Source organism: Triticum urartu, chromosome 3A (genome assembly GCF_056163025.1).
Source record: "Triticum urartu cultivar PI428250 chromosome 3A, HENAU_Tu73, whole genome shotgun sequence".
NCBI classification, from domain to species: Eukaryota; Viridiplantae; Streptophyta; class Magnoliopsida; order Poales; family Poaceae; genus Triticum; species Triticum urartu.
Window position 1 is genome coordinate 19,949,305 of NC_141875.1, and position 19,385 is coordinate 19,968,689.

The window sequence follows — 19,385 nt, forward strand, 5'->3', positions numbered from 1 at the left end:
CTTACTTTCAATCCGAGCTAATTTATGACGCACGAGCATACGATAGCTCGATCGGACAATATAACAATACAATAGTGCGACAAATCACATGGCAATACATGAAAGAGAACAAAGACCATTCCGCACCTCTATCCCCGGCCATGACTCATAGACTTATCCAACAAGCATTCAAACAAGAAAAGCAATAAAAATAGTTCCATTTCCATCTAGGAGTTGCAAAAATTCTATGTCTCGAGATCTCAACGCACTCCTATATATACATGAAGCTGCTGTGGTGCGCTTTCGCCAACAAAAGCAGAGGCATCTATACAAAGCAGATTATGTACTTATAAATCGTTGGAAGTAGCTAGTCATGAAGAGCAGCAGCTGATGGTGATCATGGTCCTCCAAGCCGTTGTGGTCATGGGGATCTTCATCCTCCCGATATGTGCTATTGTGATGTGCATGCAACGTCCGGTGGTGAGGGCCAGGCAATCCACATCAACCCCGGCAAACTGCGATGCTGCACCAGCAACAACTCCTCCTTCTTGGGCCTTTACACCTGCGACATATGTGACCGACCGTGCAAGAACCACTAGATGAAAGCAGCTAAGAAGCGGCACCCTAGCTGCCACTGTGTGATTTGATATGTGCTACTGTGCACAGTTCACATGTTTGCAAGGATTGGAATTGGATGATGTAGATCGATGTTACGGGCGAAACAGTAAGTCGTTGTTCACGTGTGTGTTGACACGATAAAAGTGGTTTTAGATGCTGCTGGTTGGTTATAAAGACACAATAAAAGTGCACCCATATCACGTCAATCTCCGCAATTTTGGTTTTAAATACTGGTGGGATAATTGTCTAATTCCTTTAGGCTTGAGTCACAATGTTGTGGAAGTTAGTTGATGTGCTGAATCTCTGAAATGTTTCTTTTGCCACGCTAGGTCGATCATTTCTTGTGACTGCAACCAGTACTGACTGCAAAAAGCATCTTTTCTCCCACGACAACATTTTGCATTATTTTAGAGAGCTAGTATTAATCTGTCACAAGTCAGAGTATGAAATATTGTCTGCATATCAAACACAGATCGTTCTGCAAGTTCCTTAGCTGTTTATGCTAATTAACAAGTTCCTTAGCTGTTCCACGTATTAACTCTTTAGACAGGCATATTTTCTTTAGCATACATACAGAGAATTATATAGTGCATGTATAGTGGACGCTTACACACAAAGCATCAACCAAACACTATGATAACACCGACGGCTTCAATGCAAGGTACTATCCAACAAAATCCACCTTCTTATACCACTCTGGCGCATTTGTTGACTCTGGATTAGCTTACAAATCTCTGATATCGGACTGCCTGTCACAAACAATATTGCACCAGTAGCTCCGATCATCTTAGTATTGTTGTTGTCGCCTTGTTGGCAGCACTCTTTCTAAGTACTCTTTTAGACAAGTCGTTCCAATCTACAGTATTCTTTCTAAGCTTGACAAGTTGCTCTGCTACTTCTGCCATCTCAGGTCAGCCATCTTGATGTTCTTTTAGACACTTCATTGCTAGCTTGCCAATTTCTTCCAAGATCAGGATGTTTTCTTCTGTTACAATCTCTTCATCAAACATTGACCTTCCACTCTGTTTTGTCTCATATATATGGCGGAACTCGATGACGAGGCTGCCACTTTGACCATATACTAATTGTTTCCTCGATATGAGTTCTAGGAGAACAACTCCAAAGCTATAGACATCACTCTTTGGTGTTAATAGGCCCGTGTTCCTGAACACCGGGTCCATGTAACCCTCGCACCAAACCACCTTCTGAGCAATTTTTTCCCCTAATTTAAGCAATTTAGATAGCCCAAAATCTGAAATTTTTGGTATTAACTTGTCATTGAGAAGTATGTTGTCTGGTTTCACATCACCATGCCGTATGTCCTGAGAATGCATATACCTTAATCCTTTGGCAGACCCAATTGCAATGTCCAATCGTGACTCCGTTGAGAGTTTTTGCCTTTTGTTGATGTGGAGTATGTCTCTTAGGCTCCCATTGGCAGCAAACTCATACACCAACATTGGAACATCCAACTGGAGGCAACAACCCATGAGCTTCAGAACATTAGGGTGGTTCATTTTCAATTGGATCATCACTTCTTCAGTAAATTCCTCTATTCTCTCTTCATCTACCTTGATAAAAGATTTAACTGCCACCACCGTTTCACTTGCATCAGGTAGAGTTCCTTTGTACACTTTACCAAAGAATCCATTACCCAAACACTTCGAATAATTCTTTGTGATTTTATTTAGGTCCTTCTCTGTGAAAATGGTCAGGTCTGTGACCCTTTTAAGTATGTTGCCCCCGTTCATTTCAAAATTTTCAGCAAGTTTCTTCTTCTGGTGCATTATGTATACCAAGAGTAGCCCAACAACCAAGAAGAACACACCCAAGCCGATGCCTGCAATAGATCATCTAGAGTTACTTGTAGAAATTTTGTAGAGTTAATTGCACTAGGAGTACATGAACTGTTGCGGTACATGAACTGTTTCTCAGCAACTTGTGTTTTGGGTTCATTTTCACCGAAAATCAGCCCGGGCATGACAACCGGGGCACAATGTTTTCTCACGAAAGATCCCTCTCCATTTTAGCATATTACAGCCATACTCCCTCCGTCTCTAAATAGATAGCGTATAACTGAGTCAAAAAGTCAAGGCTTTCTAAGTTCGACAAAATTATGAAGATAAACAATACCAAATCAATATTCATATACACACCATTAGATATGTTTTCATAATGTATTTATTTAGTATGGTAGTTGCCAATAGTTTCTTCTGTATATTTGGTCAAACATAGATTTTTTTTTCGAAAAGGAGGACACCCCCGGCCTCCATCAGGACGATGCATGCAGCCGGTCAAACTTAGAAATAGTTAACCCTTTAACAGAATTTATATGCCATCTATGTAGGAGTGAATTATAGAAAATATCGACATTGAAGACTAGGGTTGTAGGAACCACACTTCTACAGTTTTGTGCCAAAAACCACGCCTAATTTTTTACAGATAACACTAGTTCGCGGCTTAGACCGTTTTAAGCATGATTATGATAGGTGGGTCCCGTGAATGATGACGTGGCATAACTGTTCAAGCTAGACGTCGTTAGACAGGAGAAGTTAGACAGGAGATTTGTAAGAATTCATGAAACGGTCCCTGCAATTTTACAAGGACATCCTTGGTCAAAATCCGAATAAGCAATCGGCCCCGTCGTATGCATCCTCGTCTCTCCTTCCCCGAGGTTGCCGTCATTCGCCATGGGAAGATGCTTCTGTTGCTGTAGCAGAGAGAATGGGAATTGAATATTCATCTATATCTGCACGGAATCGAATCGCATACACCATTGCACGGAAATTGACGTGCACATTCATCTATATCTGCAACATTAATAAGCGAATCAACTATAAGCTAATGAATGTTCAAATTTGACCAATTATTAGCGGAAACTAGTATGTTATAAGAACATATGGTGATTATATTTGAAAGTAATTTTAAATGATACCACTTTTGTGTGCATTTTTTGTTCTAAAGGGTACTCCCTCCGCATATAAGCTTTGTCTTAAGTCGAACTTTGTAAAGGACCGAAATTATAGAAAAAAAATATCACATTCATAAATTAAACAATCACATTTATAACACCCAAAAGCAGAACGAATTAAGCAATCGCTTTCCAAACGCGCCACAAGCAGAAAGAGAATCTTACTTGTTCTCAGAAAAAAAAACTTACTTGTGCATCCATTGGCAAGATACGGGTTTCCCTCGTAGCCTAGAGTGCAGTTGCAGAAATATCCGGGGCCATTGGCGGAGTCGACGCACTCGCTGTGGTTGCTGACGCAGGTGTACTTATGCCCCGGCATGTTGCTGGCCGCCTCGGCGCACGACAAGGGACTGCCGCCGCTGTCACGGATGGCCCAGTCTAGCAGCAGCGGCCATTTGTTGCTAAGCATCATATTGAGGTCCGCCACATGGAAGGTGTAGTAGCCTTTCTCCACGATGAAAGCGTAGTCGCAGGGGCAGAACTCCTGGTTGGCGTGCAACCAATTGCCATCGTTGGCGAACCGCATCGTGTTGTCCGTCAGGTCCGGCGGAATGTCGATGTGGCAGCAGCCGACTCCGGCGCAGGCGCCGTCATGGAGGTCCATGGAGTCGTTGGCATAGGCGACACATCCGGCGTAGTAGCTGAACTGGTGACGGCCTCCCGGGCCGCTGTTGGTCATGCTGAGGGTGTTGCAGCCAAGGACGAAGAGCTCGTTCCGAGTGTTGGAGATGCGGTAGACACCGGCCTTGTTGAAGTCCACGTCACCTTCGTGCTTCTTGGTGGGTTCACCTTTGAGGTTGTAGCACTGGTATGCCATCGGCAGCATCACCTTGGCCTCCTCTCTGGTCTGTCCAGACGCGGCTTGTCTGTTTAGTTCACAAAATCAGGACCAGAGAGTAGAGATAGTGTTCCTCCTTTTTCATTCGTTGAACCAGATATCGCTACTGTTCAACCGAGGAGGACATATACAAGTCTATGCGTAACAATTCTGCATAGATATAACGGGAAATTGGATATTACTCTGCCGGACCGTCTATTTAACAAAAAATAACATTTTGCCAGTCACTTTGCTTCCCGTTTGTCTATCTGCACCTAACCGTGCACCGCGTCGCCGCCCCGCCCTCCCCTCAACCTCCCCCTACCGCCTTTGCTGCCCATCGCTGCGCCCATCCCTCTAAGCCCCACACCACCAGTGAAAACCTCTTGATATCCCTTGCACCCCCTCCCCCACCCTCTAAGATAGATAATGTGGTTGTGTCTTCCCCCTAAGATAGATAGTGAGGCCATGACTCCTCTTTGAAATAGATAGTTGGGCTGTTCTTGTCCGGCGAGGTTGGGAAGAAGGAAGAAGGAAGGAAGAAGCGACTGATGCAACATAAAATTTCAAGTACCTAAGAAATAGCAAAACCGTTACTCTGGTCATTTCCGAGTTGTGTGTAGTCATCATTATTATTCAAACAAATCTGCAGTGTTTCTGTCCAAGATAATTGTGTACATGACTCAGTCCCTACGGGTTAGCTAGCCTTCTAACGCCACTGATTTGGCCTCTAATCTAGCTGCGCATGACTCCCTAGTCTCCTGCGTTTGTTGCACATATATTTAGGGTTAGTACTCACGCATCGTGGACATGTATAGCTTGCTCCGCCAGGCTTCCTGGCTGCTTAGTCTCAACTAGTTGGCTTCAACTAGTTGGCTAGTTGCGTTGCGAGTTGTTCTCCAAACGGTAGCAGATAGCATAATATCTTCAGCTGGAGACAAAGAGACGAGTGGAGGAATGGTGACAACACTTGGCTCCAAAACCTGCTCAGCCCGACTTCCTGATTCACTGAACGTTCTAAGTCTCAAGCATGCATTCAAAGCTGCTCCCCGTGTTTCGAATTTTCTGCAGCTGTATTTGTCGTCTATATATCCAGTTAGGTGCCAGTGAGCTTCCTCCCTCATCAATCTCCATCCGTGTGCGACGACGACTTCATTATTCAAAGTGTTCGGCAGCAACCGGCTCTTGTCACGGTTTGACTGTCTGCTTATGCGTGCACGGTCTTCACTTGCATGGCATGTGACGTCAAGACCGTGATGTGCATCTGCTCCCATCTCCTTGGAGAGGGAGGCCTGACCCACCTTCAGTACGTTGATGACACTATTTTGATGGTGGAGGGCTTCGAAGAGGAAATTAGGAATCTGAAGTTTCTCCTCCTCTGCTTCCGGGAGATGTCCGGTCTCACTATTAACTTTGCTAAAAGTGAGGTCATGGTAATTGGATATTCCGCAGAGGAGGCCCACCTCATAGCTCACCGTCTAAATTGTCGTTTGGGATCCTCCCAACGACCTACCTCGGCATGCCGATTAGTGATGTCCGCCTTCAAGTGAAGGATCTCCGTCCCGTAGTTTCCAAGCTCCAGCACATGGTGGAGCCTCCGCAGGGGCGGTGGCTCTCCAAGGCGGCCAGGGTGGTTCTTATGAACTCCCCTTATCAGTTTACTGATGTACCTCATGAGATTCTATAGTTTGCATGAATCCCTTCATCAGAAGATCACGAAATACCTATCCCGGTTCTTCTGGGCTGGAGAAGATGGTAAGCAGAAATACCACATGGTCAAGTGGTTTGAAATCTGCAAACCCAAGGACCAAGGGGCCTTGGGGTAATCTCCTCCAAACGGATGAACATCTCGCTCCTTGCGAAATGGCTATGGCTAGTATCATTCATGTGAAATATCTTCGTGGGCAACCGCTGGTGTTCGCTACTAGAGTGGGAGGATCCCAGTTTTTGTAGTCCATAACCCAGTTGATGCCGGTCCTTCGGATTGGAACATCGATTACCATGGGATCCGGTAACAACACTCTATTTTGGGTGGATCGATGGTCCGGAGCAAGACCGTTCGCCGAGCGGTTCTTTGCGCTATTTTCGATTTGCACTCACTCTCACCTTACGGTGAGCGCTGCTTTGGATAATTTGGGCGCTATTTCTTTCCGCGGCACCTTCGGGGCGCGTGAACAGGAGCAATGGGAGGAGTTGCTAGAGTGCATAGCCTTGCACACTCCCTCCCTTCAACCGGATTCCATTGCGTGGCACCTCGACCCACGCGGCGTATTTACCACGAAATCTCTATACCACGCCATGGTAGCTACCCCGGGCCCTACCGAGCTCATGGTGCTTTGGGATATTAAACTTTCATTGAAGATCCATATCTTCTTGTGGCAATGGATGTGTGGTCGACTGCCCTCGGGCACTGAGGTTCTTAAACGTAATGGCCCGGGTGATGGCTTATGCCCTCTATGTGGAATCCCGGAAGACACCAACCACATCTTCTTCCGATGCCCGGCAGCGAGATTCCTATGGACTTGCTTCCAGGAAGTTGTGGGAGGGACTTGGTGCCATGATAACCTCCCGGACACTTTCCGGGAAATCCTTAGTTTCCCGTGTAGTAGGCGACCCTCCCTTTGGGTCGCCATGGGTGCCCTTGCCTGGACCCTCTGGAACATGCGCAACAAGCTAGTCATAGAGCACATTATCCCCTGTCGTGTGACTGACGCCGTCTTCAAATTGTGTGGATTCTTTCAGCGATGGAGACCGCTTAGCAAGCGGTGCGACCTGGTCAACGTTGACGCCATCATCACGGGTCTTCGCTCCACTGCAGCTGCGATGGCTCCACCGCCCCCACCTCCTCCTCCGGAGCCGGAGTAGTAGCTGTTTCCTTAGACTGTTTTGGGGCTTGTTCTGTTGTGCCCCCAGCAAGACCTTCCCTGTTCCCCTTGCTATGACTTGTGCTTTCTTCCCTTCTTATTTTCGAACCTTGTTGTTGTCGGATGCTTGGTGATGGTGCTTTATAATATAAACTGAGGGGCAACCCTTTTTCGGTGACAATACATGTTGACTTTGATTTGATTTCCTTCTCGAATACCTGGTCTTGAGCTCCGGGGTGAAAACTCTATGTCAGATCCTAGTTGGTTATATCTGACAATGATGATATTCTTGCATCGTCATTGCTCGAATTTGCTTCGACATAATCTTTAGGGTGAAAACCTAGGATCTGGCCTTCGGTGGTTGGATCAAGAGATGGCAACGCTTGAGCAGTGTTTCTTTTCTAAAGGCGTTGCTTCAGCAGTGTTTCTTTTCTGAAGGCGTTGTTATTGGAGAACATTTCTTGTGATGTTAAGAAATGGTTTGTGTAGATATAGTCATTCCTATAGTTTTTATCACTATTTTGATAGCTTCGATTTTCCTTTCTTTTCGTCCGCATAGGCATAACTTTGCTCTTTGCCAATACAAAAAATGTTCGCAAAATAAAAAATGTTGATGAATTTGAGAACTTGTCCATGAAATTGAATTTTTAATGATAAAAAATGTCAAATTCAAAATATATTCGTGCGTTAGAAAATGATCATCAAATTGAAAAAAGTATTCATGAATTTGAAAATAAATAAGGGAACAAAAGAAAAAAGAAAAAGAAAAGAAAATGCTAAACTAGCTAAACTAAAAGAGAAAAAAACGATAGAACCACCGAAAAACGGTCTAGGAAGGTTCTGGCCCAATCTTACCTAGCGAGGCACAGAGGGGTACACATTACTGGGAGCTCCTATTTGCCGCATTCTGCGGCAAAAGGACGACCCTTCGCACAGGAAGCGCCCGACTGGGCCGGCCCGTTGGGGCAGAACAGGACCTGGCCGTCAAACCGGAAAATGCGCAAAAAAACAACGGCGCCCGCGAGGTAGGATTCGAACCATGGATCTCCAGTTATACTGCACTAACCATGCTAGATAGTACGGCTACAGTGTTTTGTTGATGAATACATAACCAAAATTATGAAACTGGGTGCAGTTTGAATATCCCGAACAATTTTGAAAATATGAACATTTTTTGTATATATATGAAAAAAATGTAAATGGAATCATTTTTCAAAAAATTCAAAAAAAAATCTAAAACACGAACAATTTTTGATACTTTGAACTTTTTAAAAAAATTGCGAACATTTTTAAAATAATGAACAAATTTCCAAAACACAAACATATTTTCTAAAGCGCCAACAATTTTTGAAAAATTGCGAACATTTTTTAAAACGTGAACAATTTTTTAACTCCTGAGAAATGAAGATTTTGAAGACAATTTTTGAAACATGAACATTTTTCTAAATTTGTGGACAATTTCTTATAATGGGAACAATTTTTAAAATTCAGGACATTTATTGAAAAGTATGAAAAATTAAAAATCCTGGAAGGTTTTCGTATTTATGAACAAAACAATAAAACACAAGGATTTTTGAAAAATTGAAGAAAAAAATTTAAAATGAAAAATTAAACAGAAAGGAAAGTGAAAAAACGAAATTAAAGCAAAAGAAAAATAAACAGAAATTTGAAGAAAGGAGAGAAGAGAAAGAAAAAACAGAATAAGAAAAAAAACGAATTAGGAACCTTCTAGAAGTTTCCCAAAACCAGAAAAAACCGGCTGGGACCTCTAGAAGGTTCCCAAACCCGGTGACGGTGAAACACTTAAACGGGCTGGCCCAGCTGGAACGATCCCTCGATCTCCCTTTGCGAAACCTCACAGTTTGCCGCAAAGTGCGGTGAATAGGATATTCCCACGTTACCTGACTACCCGTCGACATGTGCGAGAAATACGATCCACGTCATGTCCTGGGCACCCAGACAGAAATGGCACAAGGCCGTCGCAGCCAACGATGAGGCTCAGATCGAGCAAGCCCAGTGGCGATGCTCAACTCACATCTCATTTACCCCTCAAAAAAAAACTCACATCTCATTTTTAGCCCTAAAAAAATCATCTTTACCCCCTTTAAAAAAAACTTACCTCTCGTTTCCCTCTCCCCAGGCGGCCGTGGCAACCCACCATGGATCAGTGCGATGGCCGGTGGAGGGCTCCCCGTCAAGCCCTCCCCCAATCTCCACTGCGCCACCAACGGCTCAGGCGACGCACCCCCATGTTAAGGGCGCAGGCGGAGCACCGGCAACGCTACTGTAGGTGATCTCAACACCTACATATAGAGAGTTGGTTAAAACACTCTTCCTCCCCCCCCCCCCCCGGTCGCCTCTCAGGCGGCTAGGGCGGAATCCCCAATCCAGCGTCACCGGACCCCTCCCCGCCTCCTTCCCTCACCTTGCCGTCGCCGGAGGACGCCGTCGGGCTAAGCCCGCGTGGCGGACGGCGGCGGCAGGGCTTCTCTCTGCCTGGTTATGGGGTCTCACGGCGGGGAGGCTCGGCTCCTCTCTGTTGCGTTGCGTGGCTGCTTTGGCGCTGACGTGGTCTGCCTGGGCGTCGAGTCGCGTCGGCTTCACGCGCTCCTTGACGATGCTCAGCTCCTGCCGTCTCAACTTGTTGCATGCGCTGGAGGTGGTGGCCTATGGATCTGGCCAGCTGCGGCTGGATCCGGCTCTTCTGCGTCGGTGCCTCGATATGGAGGGCTTCGAGCAGCCGTTCGGCGGCTCGGCCTGGCGGATCAAGGGCGGGGTGGCAGCCCTCCCCTCCGGCTCAGGTGATTTGCGGTGGCTGTGGGCGGCTCACGGCGGTGCAGCGGGTGTGGGTGCCAGATCTGACTAGGATTGGTCTGTTCTGGCTCGCCTGCGTTTGTCGGCGACGAGGAAGGAGGTGGCCCTGTGCAGCGTTGGCGTGCTCGCTGCGTTGGGGTGCATGGACCAGTGGAGGTACTGCGTGGGAGTGGTGGTTGTGCTACGCCGGGTGAAAGCCAGGCCGGTGCTTGCCGGCCGGCAGCGACGGCGTCTGTGGGCGCCGCTATCCTCCTTGGAGGCGTCGTCGAGGAGATCTGCGCATCCTCATCTCCCGGATCAAGATCTTCAGGCGGAAGCCAAGATTCTACTGCAGGGTCGGGCGGTGGCGGCGTCTTCAGCGTCGTTTTCCCTCTTTAGGACGCCGTCTTGAAGATCTTGGTTCCTTTGGTGCTTCCGGCAGGCTGGACGTGCACAACGTTGCGGTCAGCTAGTGTCCGTCTGGTGATGTAGGCGGTTCGGCGTTGCGACTCATGTGGCGACGACGATGGTGGCAAGCGAAGCTGGGTCGCGGCTTGTCCTTCTGATGTCGACGGTCCAGTGCGCTAATGGGTGCGCCTATGCTGGTTTCGTGCTGTGACAAAGAAGTCGGAGCTGCGGCCGGCGATGCCATTGCGGCAACGATGACTCCATGAGAGTGGTTTTCAGCGGGCAGTGCTCTCCGGATGTTGCATTGGACTAGGTCGGTGTGAGGCGTGCAACTTTCTCATGTGATGCTCTTCAGCAAAATCGGAGCTGTCAAGTCCTCGACGCTTCGGTCGATTGTTTGGCGTTTGTGGTCAGGTCGTCTGTGTGTGCCCTGTGGGGGTTGTAATCTAGGTTTTCGCCCGGTTTTTCTCTAATTAACCAGGCAACTCTCTTCTGCTTAATCAATGAAAATTGCTTAATCAATGAAAATGGCAAATCTTTTGCCTCGTTTCAAAAAAAAAACACCTACATATAGATACCCAGAACTGCTCCATTGCGCCTTCGCTATCAAAAGCAGAGACATCTACGAAACAGACCAAAGCTTTAGAGGGTCCAGCTCGGAGTCAGGCCTACTCTTTGACCGAGCACACGTTCCCAAAGCCTTCCCGAGTAGGTGCAGCTAGTCCGGTGAGTCGAGAATGCAGATTTTGGTGAAGGCTCTCGCCAGCAAGACGATTTCCCTCAAGGTCGACCCATCAGACACCATATACATTGTCAAGGCGCAGATCCAGGAGCACATAGCAGATCAGTTATACTTAAGCCGTTAGATAGTAGCCATGCAGGGCAGCACGCTGGCGCTGATCATGGTCCTCCAGGCCGCTCTGGTCATGGGGATCTTCGTCTTCCCGGGCATGTGCAACGGGGATGTGCCTGCGTGCAACATCCGGTAGTGAGGGCGAGGCAATCGACATCAACCCGGGCAAGCTGCCATGCTGCACCTACTACAACTCCTCCTTCTCGGGCCTTTACACCTGCGACGATGTCGTGAAGAAGTGTGAACCCATCTACAAGAGCTACGATGATGTCGATGAGACGATGAGTTCAGGTGCACCGACACTTCCTCGGCACTTGCGACCGACCGTGCAAGAACTGATGCACTATGATTTGTCATATATGCTGGTGAATACACTGTATTACTAGGACAGAAGGAACAAACTGGCTGACTGAGCCTCTTATACTGCATCCTCTGCTGCTTATTTGTAATTACATCTGTTGATACTTTTGTTACAAGTTCCAAATTTTGCAGGATCATCTTGGTAAGTGTCAAGATATTTGGCTAAAACTGTAAAACAAAAGGTGAGCAAACAGTTATACAAGCCACAGACAGATAGACAATGCTTTTAGACCGGTAGCGGTGACATGCCTGGCATACTGGCAAGAAACAACAAGAGCTCAGCCAAATGTTTAGCCTGAATAACTTTTCAAGGGTAACATCCAAATGTGTAGAAATGTTTGATCATGTTCGGGACAAAGCATGTTTAACACTAAAGTTAGCTTACAACTTTTGAAGCCAGGCAAGGATAGTTTGCCGAATCATCCAAGATTTCAGATAATTATGTACCATTACCAACTTCACTGAACCATTGCACACACACTAGCTTCAAGCCAAACCTCCTAAACGTAGCAAAGTTAACAAAGGGAACCTGTCTGTTTGTGCAGCAAAGAAAAATTGTGTCCATGTTTCACGCGCAAGTCAATGAGCAGAGTCAACATGGCAACTCTTCTTTGCAAAGCAAAGAGCAACCACATCTACTGTTGTGACTTGATCTTTGTAGACACATTTTACTGGCAGCAGCACGAGCAATACTGGAACATGCCAACCTCTTGAACAAAGAAAATAATATGGACAAGCTGTATAAAATGGCTAGAAATGACGTTAAAGATAAACTTATCAAGATAAAGTATTGACATCTCTAAATAGCAAAGTGAGCACAGAAGGTTTGCTTTCTCTGCTATGGACATGCCCAACTCATCAGTAACTCTAAGATTACTTCCCTTGCATTTTTTTTCTTCAGTGCAATTTCCACAACCGACACTATCTATACTTAGCTCTGGATCATGACTTGGTGACATCTCCAATAACCTAGCTTGGGATTCTCAAGGAAACAGTCTAGTTTGGTGACCACCTACCCGTGTGCACGCAGGGAAAGAATTTAACCTTTGCAACGCCTCATCGTCTGGCGGACATGGCCAACAGAAATAGATACTGATTAGAACCCTGTCTGCTATGAGAAAGCAGGTTTCTGGTTCCCTTTTAGCCTGATCTTTTAGAAGAGAAATCTTTTAGAAGCCTGATGCAGGCCTCCCATGAGTATTGCCGAATCTGGACAGGGTCCTCATGAAACCACCTTCACTTCCGGACTTTCATCAGAGAGATGTTTCTGCCACTTGCATGAAACAAACAACAAATCACCACATGGATTTAGTAGCTCGAAAAATTGTAATTTCCATCAGAATGGACCCTCATCTTTTCTGGTTCCTGTGAATGAATTAAGCCAGCAAAAAAAAATAAACTTGGGTCAGCATTATTACTGGTTATTCAGTAACAATAAGATTCTGCGTGTATAAATACAGTAAATAAATAAATAAAATTAGGAAATAGTACCTAAAATACAGCCGTAACATCTGGCGTATACTTATGAATTTTCCTGCATGTCTATCAACATAAACACATCTAACGTTTTTCGTCTTCCTGCATTGTTCCTTTAGGTCTGTACTGCAGTTGCTCACATACAACTCCTGTAGGGAACCTGGCAGGCCCTTTTCTGGTAATGAGAGAATTCCTGGACAAGCCTTAATCGATAATCTCTTGATGGAGGAAAGAAGATGCAGCTCCTTAGGCAGCGATAGGAGATCAGTGCAATAGCAAAAATCAAGAGTATGAAGAGATGTTAGGTGACAAAGTGCTTTGTCTTGTTCTTCTGTGAAGCATCTCACATTCTTTGCCTGCAGAGAATGAGGGCATGAGAAACCATTGCATATTGAGTAGGTTTGAAACATCAATGCAAATATTATTCGTTATTACCATGAAAAACACTACATGTTGGAGAGAGGGGAGGCTCTTGCAAATTGCCGTGTTAAAGAATGAAGTGTTACCGATCTCAAGCTTTTCCAGATGCAGTAAAAAGTACAGATCCTGGTCCTGCCCATGTGATGAAGTAGGGCCGCAATTTATGGCCAAACTAGGGCATTCAAATATCCGCATGTGCTTGATACTGCAGAGGGACCCCGTACCGTCCAGAGCAGATAACCTAGAACATTTCTCGACAATCAATGTTTCTAAAGATGTGCAAGGATGAAGAGCAACAGATGTTAGCTCTGGACTCCGTGATACCGACAAGATGGACAACGAGGTGAGATTAGAAAGCATGGAGGTCAGCAACTTGTTATCCATGTGAGTAACCAGAAGGTCTTGTAGCGATGGTGGTAGGAGGGGGCAGCTGCCACTAGATTTCTCCTTTTCTGTCATTATGGAGATGAAAAACTCAGGGCATCCTGTTATGTGTAGTGTTTTGAGTGACATAAATCCAAAAAAACTTTCACTGCCCCGGAGAACCAGATCTGGGAAGTCCTCTATGCACAAATACTGAAGTCCATTTAAGAGAGCAGATGGGATTTGCAACAAGCCATCAGTTGTCCAGTGGTGGTTGTCAGATGTTGTGGAGCTCACATTCCCAGCAATCAGACCACCAATTGCCAAGGATGCTATTTTTGGACACTTTCTAATAGTCAAGAAATAAAGGAGGGGCAATTGCAACAGCAAGTCAGATAACTGCTTCCCAGTGATACCACATGCTTGGATGACAAGCTTCTTGAGCAATGGTGAGAAGATATTTTCACCTTGTTGGCCATACGGATATACAGGCAGGAAAAACCTTGGGCAGTCCATAATTACCAGCATTTCTAAGGAGAGAAGCTGACAGAAAATTTCCCATGGCAGATATTCAAAATCCAGGAAGCTTGAAATTGTTAATTTCTCAAGAGCATTAAGTCTGCAGCCAGTCAAAACTAATACTAATACCTCATCCAAGGTTCTCACACTAGCACCCCCCTTGATATGCAATGCTCGCACAAGCAATCTGATGTGAGGAAATGCTCCTACTCCCTCAATAGACATTGTGAATAGAGATTTCATCTCACCAAACTGAGGTAAGTGAATAAGCTGAGGACAATTGTAGATGTTGACACGACGGAGACAACCGAAATGAAAGCCTTTGCCACTGGAAGAAGATTGTGGTGATGCAAATGACCTTAGTTTAGGGCAATCTCTTACTACAAGTTCTTCTAGACATGGAAAAAGGACATGCTTTTCAGATTCAGCCCAACCATCGCAGGACATAATTGGTACTTCTGTTGAAGCAGACAACTGAACCAAATGCAGTGTTTTAAGGAGCGGAAATTGCCCAAATGGCGGAAGTAGCTCCCATTTTGTGCAATTCTCCAGATAGATAGACTCTAAGCTGGTGAGCGGAAAATTGGAGCTCAGCCATGTTGGGGAATAAATACCTCCATAACTAGTTATATGAAGGCGCTTAAGCCCGCAATGTGGATGAAGACCCTCAAGCACCTGTGCCTCAGTTATAGAACTCACATCAAACCGGTTCTTACACCATGATAGCAGCAAATCATGGATGTATATTTTGTCTCTTAATCCAGCATTCATAGACTCCTCCCTGCTTCCCACATTCTCCAGATTGTAAATTGCAAGTGATCCTCCCAATTGTCTTAACCCGTTTAACTGTTCAATCTGAAAGTCTTTAGTCTTTCCCACTCGGAATTCCTTCAGCTCTTGGAGCAACTTTAGCCTCCCAACTCCAGCAATCTTTGCATGCAATTCACCTCGAGCAACAAAATGCCTCAGATTTACAAGATTACTCATCCCATGTGGTAAAGTAGAAAGGTGCACCCAGTATTCTACATCAAGAACCTGGAGGTGATAAAGTTGGCATATAACCTCTGGCAAGGGTGCACCGGGAACACTGGATATTAGTTCGAGGTAGCGAAGATGGATTAACTTGCTGAAGTTACAGATGAGAGAGTCTATGCTATAACTTAGTGTGGGCAACCTCAAAACGCGAAGATACCGCACTTCTTTGAATACCTTGGAAAAAGTTTCAGAAAACTCTTTGTCATACTTTCCAAATAGCATTAAGGTGCTCAAATTTTTGGTCTGCACTTTTTCACCAATGTAAGCCAGCTTTCTCTGAAAGTTATCACTGGGAGAAAAATTGCAGGCATGTGGGTTCCACTTATAGGCAGATCTTGTATTGATAGATAGGTGTCGAATAGCTGCGTGACCTGTTCCACTTCCTGAATCAAAATTGTCCATCATATGGCATTCTTCTAAAGAAACTATATGTGCCAGGTCATGAATCAGATCATGCATAGAATAGTATGTACTTTTTTGGAAAAAGCCTCGGTCCACTAAATCATTCAGGTAATGATAAGCAGTCTCCTCCATTATCTTACTTCCAGAAGAAATAAAACCTTGTGATATCCAAATGCGAACCAAGTCCAACCCATCAAACATGTGACCCTTGGGAAATAGTGCACAATAAGAAAAACACCTTTGGAGACGGAAAGGCAAGTGTGTGAAACTAAGTTTCAATGCTGGGATGATATCATCCGGCCCTTGCTGTAGCTTCCATTCATCACTTTGCAAAATTGACATCCAGTGGCCACCATCAAGGTCTCTTCTCAACTTGTTGGCTATCCTCTTCCCAATAACCTGTAAGCTCGGATGTCCTTCATATTTCTCATCACCAAATGCACATGATTTGAACATAAGCCAAAAGTCGTCATCTTTCAGGCCATCTAAATGGATAGGGTCCATAGTAGAAATCATTTTTACAACCGAGTGATTTCTTGTTGTGACCAGGATGACATTGCCATTCATCGAACATCTTAGTGGTGCTAACAGCTTGTCCCAGCGGCTTTTATCACTGTCTTCCCACATATCATCCAAAACAAGGAGTAGCCGCTTCGACTTCAAATCCTCGTCAAGAATCTCTTGGAGTTTATTCAGGTTTGTGATTCCTTCATGCTTGCTTGCACCAGTTGATAGGCAGTCCAGCATCTCACGAGTGAGCCTTACTTCATCAAAGTCGGCAGACACCGAGATCCATATCCGCTTGCTGAAGCAACCTTGCACTCTTGCATCGCTATAAACGAGCTGCGCCAGAGTAGTTTTCCCAACACCGCCATTACCCACAATTGGAAGGACTGACAAGTTGACACCACAAGCCTCAGCGCTGACGAGCGTCTGCACAATGTGCTCCTTTACAGCGTCTCTCCCAAATATCTTTGGCTCGGTAACGTAAGCTGTTGTCCAGCCACGGCGATCCATACCAGCAGCCTGGCCACTGCAAGTGACAGCAGCGTCCAACCTCTCCATCTTGATTGCCTCACGGACATCGTCTCCAGCTTCACACATCCGCTTCAAGATGTCATCAATTCGGACGGTAGCATCCTCATCTCCACCAAGTCGCGCCCTCTTAGCGCCACGAATCTTGGAGACCACTGACTGGACGGCGGAGAGCGAGGAGGAAGTGCCATTAGCCTCGTCCGGATGGAGCTGGCGGTGGATCTGGTGGTAGAGCATTTCGTCGAGCAGGTTGTCTGCGTCGCAGGCGAGTCGGCGGAGACGGCGGAGGGAGCCGAGCAGGGCCTCGCTGCGCGCCCTGGGCACGCGCTCCTGAGCCGCGGAGAGGACGAGATGGAGGCTTTGCAGGCGGGAGCGGAGGCGGTGGACGTCGCCTCCGGGATCCGGACCGGGGCCGGCGGAGCGCGCGACGGCCCAAGCGGCGTCGATGCCGTCGCTGACGAGCTTCTCCAGGACGACCTGGACTAGCCAGGACGCTGCGCCCACGACATCCATGGGCGCGGCGGCGGCGGCGGACGAGAGAGATCCGAGGATGTAGGGATGGCGTGCAGAGCTTCAGCACCAGAGCTTATCAGTAGCAGTAGCCGAATTCGCCGTCTGGTCTGACTGTGTGAGGTACTGGGTGAAAAACTGAAAATTTCAAGGAACGGCACCGCGTTCTTTTTATCCAAACGCAGTGCATCTCCTTCCTCTGTTTAATCCCATCACCTCCTGCTCCCTTCCTTCATTAATCTGGACAGCCGGTGAGAGCCCTCCGCCACACCGTCTCTTCTATCCATGCCGGCAGGCGAGGTCGTCGGCGTCGAAGACGGCTGAGCCTATGTGCTGCAACCGGCCACGACGGGCAGCCCCGCGCACGCCCGAGGCGACGGCCTGGCCGTGCACCACCCATGCGTCCTTTGTCCTCCGGTGTTGCGCTACACCCTCCGACGAGGCTGAGCTACGAGCGGCGACCGGTCACCGGAGAAGATGTGAACCACGGTGAGATGTGCTGCAACAAACGTCGATGGAAACTGGGACCGCGTCGTGGCGTGCTGCAACCGGGGGCATTGAAGGTGCTGCGACGACGCCGACGGTGCTGGAACCGACCAGCCTTTTTGCTAGAACCGGCGACAGGAGGTGCTACAATCGTGGCAGCAAAATGTTGGAACCAGCAGGGTTTTTTTTTCTTCAACTAGCCATTGTTTTTGCTGAAACCATTAAACATTTTTGTTGGAACCAGGGATTTCCATGAATGCGTACACAAGCATTTTTTTTTCGAGGTAATATCACCTACAGTCATACAACTTACGCTCAATGTTCAGTTTGGTGCTAAAACTTTAAAAATACGAATTTGTGGTCATCTAACTTGCGTCCTTGTGCACATACGGTCACTTTGCTTGTATTCAGACGTATCCTGCGCTGATGTGGCATGTCAGGGTGGCTATGCCCACTGTCAATGACTGGGAACAGCTTGAAGGAGGCACGCATGTTTTTATTTTACAGAAACACCCCCCTTTCTGTATTTAATTAAGTAGCAGCCCCTCAATAATACATACACATGTGTGTACAACTTAATCGCAAAGAGAATAATAAAAAAAGATTTGAGGGGATTTGAACTCTAGACATCGTATACACACATGCACTAGCTACATACTCGTGACTGTAAAGAGATGTGCCTTCTTTAATATAGACGCAGATTCTTTTTAGATTCCATTTTTCCCCACGTTCAGCCAGAAAACCGGTTCCAAAAAATCTCACCTTTTTGGCCAAAAAATTTCAAATAAAATTCAAATTTGAAAAATCGCAAGTTCAATTCATTGTCGTTCTGATATTGTATGCATACGAGAGATATCTATTTGACATGGTTTCTGTCATTTAAATTAAAAAATTCAGGCAATAACATATTTTTCCGGGGACCACAAAAATTTCTGGTAACCAATCTGTTATCAGAAATTCGGTCCGGGAGAAAAAACCTGAATACGAGTAGTTTTCATTGCCAAATATAAAATTTATTGTTTATCTTTTAGACAATTATAGGTACTTGGTGTAGTGGTTAGCTCCTGCGGTTTCACACTTGAGGTCGACGAATGGAATCCATCGGGCCCCTTTTTTCCCTGCGGAATTATCCATGCGCCCAAGTTACAAATTTTGTGTTGACGCACTGACAGGTGGGCACTGTGTAGATTAGTCTAGTGACCTGGTTAGGCTGACCTGTTGTTAGTATCACACTGACTAGTGGCCCCACCCTTAAATTACCAGTTAGACATGTGTGTCTATTTATCTGATTAACCTGGACAAACTTGACATGTTTTTCTTTTTGAGAATAACTTGACGTGCTTTTGTGTGTAATCAAATAGATTTTAGTTGTGCATGTACAACATCAAGCAGCATTGGTGGGATGGATGATTGTTTAATTAACAGGTTGTTGGTTCGAACCCTATCTACCCCATCTTTTTTTCATTATATTTGACG

General features: G+C 46.0%; 2 protein-coding genes and 1 pseudogene across 2 annotated transcripts; 1 reads left to right on the plus strand and 2 right to left on the minus strand.

The window, feature by feature from the left end:
- Positions 1–1,089: 1,089 nt before the first annotated feature.
- On the minus strand, positions 1,090–4,401 carry LOC125542427 (wall-associated receptor kinase 1-like). The gene is made up of 2 exons (XM_087546058.1): positions 3,758–4,401; positions 1,090–2,437 (listed from the first exon to the last, which is right to left on the minus strand). Exons 1-2 carry the CDS (start codon positions 4,392–4,394, stop codon positions 1,509–1,511), a joined length of 1,566 nt encoding a protein of 521 aa, XP_087402184.1. The 5' UTR covers positions 4,395–4,401; the 3' UTR covers positions 1,090–1,508.
- A 6,924-nt stretch (positions 4,402–11,325) lies between these two features.
- LOC147977970 (Bowman-Birk type wound-induced proteinase inhibitor WIP1 pseudogene) lies at positions 11,326–11,642 on the plus strand (annotated as a pseudogene).
- A 708-nt stretch (positions 11,643–12,350) lies between these two features.
- On the minus strand, positions 12,351–17,935 carry LOC125542429 (disease resistance protein RGA2-like). The gene is made up of 3 exons (XM_087546056.1): positions 13,575–17,935; positions 13,155–13,495; positions 12,351–13,028 (listed from the first exon to the last, which is right to left on the minus strand). Exons 1-3 carry the CDS (start codon positions 17,424–17,426, stop codon positions 13,013–13,015), a joined length of 4,209 nt encoding a protein of 1,402 aa, XP_087402182.1. The 5' UTR covers positions 17,427–17,935; the 3' UTR covers positions 12,351–13,012.
- Between the last annotated feature and the right edge of the window lie 1,450 nt (positions 17,936–19,385).

Bases quoted from the DNA above. Each gene is read 5' to 3' on its own strand.
- LOC125542427 (XM_087546058.1), bottom strand. From the start codon at position 4,394: ATGCTGCCGATGGCATACCAGTGCTACAACCTCAAAGGTGAACCCACC. The intron at 2,438-3,757 runs GTAAGTTTTTTT...GATCTATTGCAG, and splicing joins TCTTGCCAATGGATGCACAA to GCATCGGCTTGGGTGTGTTC.
- LOC125542429 (XM_087546056.1), bottom strand. From the start codon at position 17,426: ATGGATGTCGTGGGCGCAGCGTCCTGGCTAGTCCAGGTCGTCCTGGAG. The intron at 13,496-13,574 runs GTAATAACGAAT...CATTCTCTGCAG, and splicing joins AACATGTAGTGTTTTTCATG to GCAAAGAATGTGAGATGCTT.